Source organism: Oryza sativa, chromosome 3, assembly GCF_034140825.1.
Source record: "Oryza sativa Japonica Group chromosome 3, ASM3414082v1".
NCBI classification, from domain to species: domain Eukaryota; kingdom Viridiplantae; phylum Streptophyta; class Magnoliopsida; order Poales; family Poaceae; genus Oryza; species Oryza sativa.
In genome coordinates this window covers 11,796,638-11,805,236 of record NC_089037.1, presented here as the reverse complement: position 1 = coordinate 11,805,236, position 8,599 = coordinate 11,796,638, and the positions used below count along the sequence as shown (strand labels likewise).

At 39.9% G+C, this 8,599-nt stretch overlaps 1 protein-coding gene across 1 annotated transcript; it reads right to left on the bottom strand.

Annotated features, from left to right (window-relative positions):
- Positions 1-2,807: 2,807 nt before the first annotated feature.
- Positions 2,808-8,051, bottom strand: LOC4332694 (mitochondrial import receptor subunit TOM40-1). The gene is made up of 11 exons (XM_015772345.3): positions 7,755-8,051; positions 6,440-6,521; positions 6,269-6,368; positions 6,089-6,184; positions 5,953-6,003; positions 5,745-5,810; positions 4,981-5,082; positions 4,328-4,396; positions 4,161-4,244; positions 3,869-3,964; positions 2,808-3,279 (listed from the first exon to the last, which is right to left on the bottom strand). Exons 1-11 carry the CDS (start codon positions 7,963-7,965, stop codon positions 3,223-3,225), a joined length of 1,014 nt encoding a protein of 337 aa, XP_015627831.1. The 5' UTR covers positions 7,966-8,051; the 3' UTR covers positions 2,808-3,222.
- Between the last annotated feature and the right edge of the window lie 548 nt (positions 8,052-8,599).

Sequence of the window (8,599 nt, the reverse complement as noted above, 5' to 3'; positions counted from 1 at the left end):
AGGAGCTTTAGTAGATACAAAGATTAACGTGAAATTATTTTGATGTCCCTAAGATTTTATCTTATCACTTCATGGATATAAAGAAAGGAGAATGCTAGGGGATGGAATCCCATCCCAAGCACCCGCGATGATATCGTCTCCGTGATTGTGTGCCTTGTCCCCTATAGCACAGGCATCAAGCATGCAAAAAAAGAGCAGTGCGGCATTGGGAATGTGGCAGCGGAGAACGCCTTGCCTCGTTGCTCCGTCAAGGAGCATATCACTGGAGAAGTGGAAGGGACTCGCCGGAGAAGAGACCCATGCCCACCTCGCTCGGTCACCAGGGAGCACGTCATCGGACGTTGCTGCAGAATGGGAGTTCATTTGAGAAGGGCCTAACCGCCTTGTCGTGCCACCAAAGTACGTTTTCTAAGAAGAGGCCCGCACCGCCTTGTTGCGTTGCCGGGGAGCTCATTGCCAGAGAGGAGGGTGGGGGAATAGGGTCTTGCAGGAGAATGGTTCTGTATCGCTGGGGAGCACATCGACCTCGCCGGAGAGGAGAGAGGCATCGGTGAGGAGAATGTCGTCATCGCCCGAAAAGGGATCAAGGGAGAGGGAAAGGATATCGGCCTAGTATTGATTGGGTATTAGTAGGTACCAATAGATATCGGTTGATACGATAGAGTACCAGATCTGATACGGACAAGTATCAGCTGGTACAGATAAGTATTGGTTGATACCAATAGGGTATCCGATTTAATACCGATAAGTATCAGCTAGTACTAACAAGTATCAACTGATACCGGTAGGGTATCAGATTTGATATTGATACCGGCAGGGTATCATATTTGATATTGACAAGTATTAGTAGGTACTAATAGGGTATCAGAATTCGATACATGCATGATATCATACTGTCTAATCGGAATCCTGTAATATAACAGCTCCCATAAAATAATATAACGTGTCCATATTTTTCGTAAAGTCAATATTCGTAACTTTTGAATAATTGTTAAACTAACAATATTTAGTGTCACACATATTCATATTTTAAAGTTCTTTAATAATGCTAGCTCCAGGCTAGAATACCAACAAGGACTCACAACGAGCCCTATTAGAACTAATATTATTCTTGCTTCGGTGAACTTTGTTGAGCACTATTTCCCTATGTCCCGTCATGAGCTCCTTTGCCTCTTTGACTATATAAGCTAGTCCCGACTTATCGCTGGTTTTGGCCTGAAGAAGTTGTACCACCGTACTGCAGTCCGTCTCTACGACAATTAGCAGGCGCATCCATTGGATCCTTAGGGATAAACCTTCTTTGGATGCTAAAAACTCAGCTTCCAGCACCTCGGTGCAATAATCCAGAGAGTGCCATGATGTAAAAATAACTTGGCCAGCACTATCTCTTAGGATCATTCCAATTCCTCCCCGATCATCCTGAGCTTCAAAAGACCCATCAATTTCAGCTTCATCCACCTTGTTCTTGGTTTCTCCCACTTCTGAACCGGTCCTATGTCAGGCAGCATCAATCTCGTAGCACGTTGTATGACATATTGACATAGCTCACCACATGCTTCGCCTTCTCCATATCTGCTTGAGGGTGTTGCTTGATTTGGAGTAGAGTGTCGATGTAGCTCTTGATAAACCTCTGCGAGACAGCCACCGGTGGTGCCGATTTGCCGTGAGTGATTTCATTTCATACATGCTAGATTCGCCAAAACACCATTAGAGACATCATTTGTTTAGGGATTGAATTTGGGATGAATTGAAGAGTATCAAAGAGCCACGCCATACCTGTGTTTGCAGAATTGGCTTCCTGTGAAATATGTCCTGCCTCCCTCATTGACATCCAAAGCGCTTTTGCATGTGGGCAACGACACAAAGCATGTGAAATATCTTCCTTCTCTACCCCGCAGATGACACAATGGTTTATCACACTAGATTCTGCTAAAAATTGCCCTGATATGAAGTATAGGTATATAAATATTTACTACTCCATACAATGTTTTATCATATTAGTTTGTGCTAGAAATTGCCATGCTTCTAGATCCCAAATTTATGAACTTCATCTATGGACGAATTGCTGCCTTCGTGGCGTCTTCCACGGGTGACATGTTATTTTCACTCCTTGCTGTTTATGGCATGGCAGTATAACTTGTCATGTTTGTAAGTAATAAGGAGTATTATATAATTGCATTCTTGTTGATTTTTTTTCTCATATTTCGGGTTTGCAACGCATGTGGCCTAAACCCGACTACATTATTGCATAATCATGCCATTGGTTGGTGAGTAGAGCGAAGCTGTTGTCCGTCCTCGCTGTATTGCCTTCGCTGATATATTTGTTCCTTGGATACCTATAAATGATGTTAATGCAATCATAATTATATTTGTCCGGTTTAGAAGTTCATTGAGTAACACAGCCGATTAAAATTAAAAATGGATGTTGTAAAGTGTTGAGGTGCCAAAAATATCTTTGGCGATAAAACGTTGTCTACAGTCGTTAGTCATATTTTTTCTCGAACTCCAGTTGTGACCAATAAGTTTCTCTTGTAGAAATATTACTTGCTAGGCTATTGTCAGGGTTAGCTCAATAGCTCGTCCTTCTTGATAGGTCAAGTAAATTAGCGTATAGATTAGCAGAACATCATCATATGTTTAGGATTGATCATGCACATAAGGCGGGTACGCAATTTTAATACCTTTTATGCACTAACAAACAAAAAATGTATATTACACTAACAAAAATAGGTGCATCAGTCGGTAGCAATAACTTGTTCAGCAGACCGCAAATGGCTTACAATTTATGAACATAGGATGCGCGTGAGGACATCAAACATGAGATGACTTTAAATGCTATCTTCTGCAGCTCGTGCAAGGTGTTACTATTACACAAAAAGGACGAGCGTCGGACACTCGGGGTAAAATTTTGCCAGACAGTACAACATTATTAACACTATTCAGCTTGCTCCATCCAAGATTGAACAAAGAATCATGTACTACCCTCCCCTAATGCCCTTTTTATCTAGCAACCAAAATGAGACAACCTCCATCACGCCAAAAAAAGACTGTAAAAGTAGCAACAGCGTTCCTATATTCCCATTCACAACTCAGAAGGGCAAGAACCTGGTCACTCGTAACACGAAGCTTGAAGTATGTGAACATCCTTCCAAGGGGCATACAGCCAACCGCAGAAGTACCACATGTCCTCTCACAAGTCACGACCATTCCAGTTAACATATTTTACTCTCCTACGGTCATTCCAAAACCAAACTTGTAGTTCTTCTTTGAATGGTCAATCTGCACCACATAACATAAGTTCACAAAAGTCACTAATCTGAAAAACTCACTTCTTGTTAACAAAAAATATATACTTCATCTGGTCATGAGAACATTTGTTTTGGTCATGGGGGACTATGTAGACTTATTCCTATAAAATTATTTAGATTGGATGTATAAAAACTATATGTTAGATTTATCTCAAGCGTTACTTAGGCTGCCTTTGAGCCAGGGACAAAGAGAGAAGATTTCTCTTGTTCTCCGCGTGCACGCTTCCTGAACTATTAAACGGTGTATTTTTTTAAAAAAAAAATCTATAGGAAAGTTATTTTAAAAAATCATATTAATCCATTTTTGAAGTTTAAAATAATTAATACTTAACTAATCATACGCTAATGACTCATCTCGTTTTACGTATCTTCTCAATCTTCTCCTTTCTCCTCTCAAACACTCCCTTAATATAGTATTATAAGTTTATCTGGTTTTTCGAACATTTTGTAATAGAAATTATAGTTCAAAGTTGCGAATATGATACTTTTATGATCAGAGGGAGTATAAATACAGTGGTAAGAATAGAGCAGGTTAGCCTGAACTGTAATACAACTAATACCTCTGCAGAAAGAAGAAAATTAACTCCCATGTTCAATCTCTCTTCCAAATATGCAGCAACAACACCATTTGAGTCAAATTTTCCCCTTAGTCGGCACTGCAGTAAAATTCATTGATAAATTCAAAACTACTAAACGGAAATATCAGAAAACAAGGAACTGCAGGAGCAAGAGTACACAGCTTTGTACTATTCACAGATACCCATATACACAAACAGGTCCATGAAGAGATGCAAAACTGGATAAGCTCAAGAAAGAATACATTGCTACTTGCTATTTGATAGAAACACTAACCTGCCTAAGCATATAGTCATAACCAAAGCTGGAAGTAACGTCCCTTGACATGTGATTATACATGAAGTCAGACGCAAGGGAAACCTGCATACCATATCCTTACAATCAGATTAAAATAAAGTGTGAAACTTCTGTTGAAAATAATGGTGGTCTTGGTGGGGCCCTACCTTCTCGGAAACTTTCTGGACATAGCTCAAGGCAACTATACCAGTACTGGCAACCTGTAGAGTACCCACCTGCAATGGCAGTAAACAGAAAAATCTTGCTCAGTTTACACCCTCAAGGTAGCTCAATTCTCTTTGTACAAAACAAGAGGTTGTGTTAATTGTTAACAATGTCACTAAATCTGACAACTGAGCAATGACGAATAACAGTGCTTTTACAGTGATTGGTGAAAGGAAAGGACCAGATCTTGCTAAGGATTGTTTTACCGGGAATGGTGAGTTTCATTCTTAAGGGCCTGCTTTGATAGGAGTGGATTTGACCCAGCTCCCATCGGATTGGAGGGAAAACACTAAAGCATACACAAACCTGAAGGATTGGATATATTCCCCCATTCTTCTAATCAAGCCAGCATTGTTTTCAGTGACATTAGGGGTACTGAACAAGTAACTTGGGGGAAAGTGCAATCCAAAATGGAAGAATCTCAGTCTGAAAAGAGGACATCAAGTACACATGCAAACAGGTATACAGGATTACAGGGAATGAAAAGCTACACAGTTAAACCTCAATCAACTTGACTATCTTACAGCCCAAAACAGTTCTCAATCCAAAGATGAATTGTGGAATCGACTACTGACAAGGTCTATAAGCTCCTTACCATTTTATCTGAATTATATCGAGAAGCAAAACCAATTCCTGACTTCCTTTGGTGGCCAAGCCAGAATATTTCAGTTCCCATTGACAAGTTCGGCGTAACACTCTGAAATGCAAAAGTTCATTGTTTCACTGTCAAGAATAGACAAGATTTAACAGTGAAGATTTTAATTTCACAACTGTACTTGTGCTAGATAAAGAAAATTTTAACTCCACAACCATATTTGTGCAGGTAATTTACCATAAATATAAACCAGAAATTGGTTTAGTCAGGATTAACATGTATCTGCCCACTAAACTACAAGGCAACTCAATATGAACCGTGAAGCCTATATGATCCAAATCCCAAACAAGGTGTACAAGAGGCAATTGTAAATTGTGAACCATAATTGCATAGCAGCATATTGAATGCACAAATGTCAGTTCTGACATGATATTTCCAAATTGATATCAAACGTAATACCTCAACTTTTGTCTGTAACCAAATGGTATAGTTTATTTCCAGTCGTAATATAAAAGGCAGAGGAAGGCGCAAATGAATCAATACAGAAAATAAACAGGCCAATAAGCATAACCACAATATCACAAATTCAAGACAACGAGATATTAAACCATCTTTCCTGCAGAATCTAAACAATCAATGAATAAACGAACAACTAAGGAGAAGCTTACATATCATCATTTTTCTTTTCAGTTTACCTAAAGTCCTGAAGATGACAATGTGAGGCTTTTAAAGATAAATGCACGTCTGCAAGTAAAGGTGCTTACCTGAATATAATTTGCCCCATAGAACGCATTATTTCCAATTTGAAATTGAGCTCGGTAGTCTGTCCCCTACACAGATTTGTGAATTGTAAGAGGACTACAGATATCAGATGGAAGCAATCAAAATTAAAAAGTAGTTTTCTAATAAGTAATTCTCACAGATTATTGAAATTCACTTATTGGTCAAAGAAGTGTAGTCTGAAATACTGACCTTGTAGTCAAAGTTAAACATTCCTTGGGAGTAATGCGGCTCATGAGTAAGCTGGGGAATGAGATTTCAAAAGCCAAATAAAGAAAAATATCAGTCATCACACATAAGATTAACCACAACATTCAAATTCAGGTACCTGTGCATTTATTTTCAGAGTAAGATCATCTGTCAGATCACATTTCACACGAGCATTCAGTCTTCCATCTGTCATCACCCTTCCTACAAGAATTAACTGTAGACAATTCCATTTCAAAATCACAAGTTACAAAATACACTATGCAAAAAATTCATAATATTCAATTCCATACAGACAAACCTTTGGATCTATAAAATTGGCACCGAATTCGTAATGTGATGTTGGAACTTTTATAGTTTCAGTTGACTGAGATGGAACTTCTAAGGAACCCATAAAAACACTGTTGATGTTGTCAGAATAAATTGCCCAAAAGAAAGTGAAACACATATCAACATTATCTGTTTCCCTTACCTGTGGCTGAGTGAGAACTTCTGATTTAATCCTTTAGTGAAGTCAAACCTCAATCCTTCAAAAAGTTCAGGTTTCAACGACACTGAAAATGGAGAATGTCAGCAAACTCACAAAAGAAATGTTCAAGAGCCAAAATTCAGATAGAAAATAGCATGTATGCAACAACAGATCAAATCGCACAATCAGTCCTTTCAAGTTTAACACTGCAATGAGGGTAGGGTAACTCATGCAGAATGTTAAGGTGTAACTAAGATTGGTGAAAGGTATTACAAGGATGGAGCTATGTTTGCAGAAGCTAATGTTTATATGGTATACATACTAAGCAATCAAACTTTAGAAGGAAACTGTGCACGTGAGTGTGGCCACAGTGCAATTTCTTCTGTGATTGTTCGTCATTATTTAGGTTCAAATGTAAGGAGTTGAAGGCATTTTCAGACAAATATATGTGCACGATTATGGTGGTCTGAATGTAAGAAACTGTAGATACATTAAAGGTTTTTTACCTTACACTACGCTAACTATGTTTAATCACCTAATTATAAATTTGTAATATCCTCCTTTATTATTCATTAGACACACAGGTTTGATAAACTCATAAACATTAGGAACAGCCATACAGTACTTAATAAGTCATTGGCCATTAGGTCACTTGAAAAAACAGGAAAGACTCAACAGCAAGAATTAAAAAAAAAAAGTTAACCCTGCCCCTTTCTAAAGCCTGAATTGCACATTGTAGCATGACAAGGTTGCTCCACTCAGAAGTCGGAACAATATTGGGACTAGGGTAGTGGCACATGGCTCTGAGTTCTGGTAGTATGGGAGGATACTACCATAGTACCATGTGCAAAAAGATATTACTGCAACACTAGAAAGTGTAGTTTGCACAAATATCGCATGGACTAGGATTTGTTGAGTGCAATGCACCAGTAGTTAATGTAATCTACGTATATTACAAATGAATAGAGAACAGTGATTCCAAATGCCTCGAGATTCCAGAGTAAAACATGCTATTCACAAATTTTAGACGACAAATGAATCGCCAAACAAATTCTAGGACTCACAACTGAAACAACCAACAAAGCACTGAAGAACTACACATTTCAGATTCAACAGCAATTTGGACCAATGGACCACCGAACAGCATCAAGCAAATCAGTTCGCGACCGAGCAACCTACTATACCACCACTCTATCACTAACCACGAGATAATACGCATCATTATGAAACAATTCGCCAATGCCGCAGCAATTCACACGCGGTAGCAGTCAAAAAATAGCTAAACAAGCGAAGGAGCGGCAAGGATGGGGGCACGAACTGAGGGCCTCGCGCTGGATCTCCTCGAAGGGCACGGGGCAGGGGAGGTTGAGGTAGTCCACCTTCTCCACCTCCTTCTTCTTCCCCTCCTCCTCGCCGTCCGGCTTCGGCGGGAGGATCCCCGCGAGGCCGGCCCCGTACGGCGGCGCGGCCATGTGGGGCTGCGCTGTGGGCGGCGGGGGAGGCGCGGCGGCGGAGGCGGCCGAACCCATGGCGGCGAAAACCCTAGATGTCGGGGGAGGTTCTGGATGGGCTTTTGGGTGAGGGGGAGCGAGCGAGGCGTGGGCTCTCGTCTCCCACCTCGCGACGCGGCGGAGGTGGAATTTTTCACCGACCCCCTTTTGATTTTCTTTTTTTTCTTTTCCTCTCTCGCTTCAGACCTTCAGTCGCTTCTCCTGCCGCTGCGGCGAGTGACGCTCTTTTCATGAGTTCTGGGAGGGTTCCTTTCAATGGGAGAAATGAAAAGAAACCCTCCCAAAACTATAATTAATTAATTATAATGTATAATCACTGTGTAATTAGAACAGTACACCATAATTACACTATATAATTATATTGGATGTGTGCATAGCAAAATAAGATTGGTATGTACTAGCTCATTATGGCTGCATGGCCTTAACCATAAGATTGTGGGTTCGTTTCTCATCTCTTGTGTTAGCATTTCTTTTTTCTCCGCCAGATTGCATACATTTCAAGGTGAATAGTATGATCAAGAAAATCAAGTGAAAGGCTAAGTAAATATTCGGAATGAGACATAGCAAAAGCGTTCTCTATTTTCATGGTTTGTTCTCTATTTCCATGGTTTGATTTTTGGCAGAATTGCGTAAACCACCTTAATTATCATTA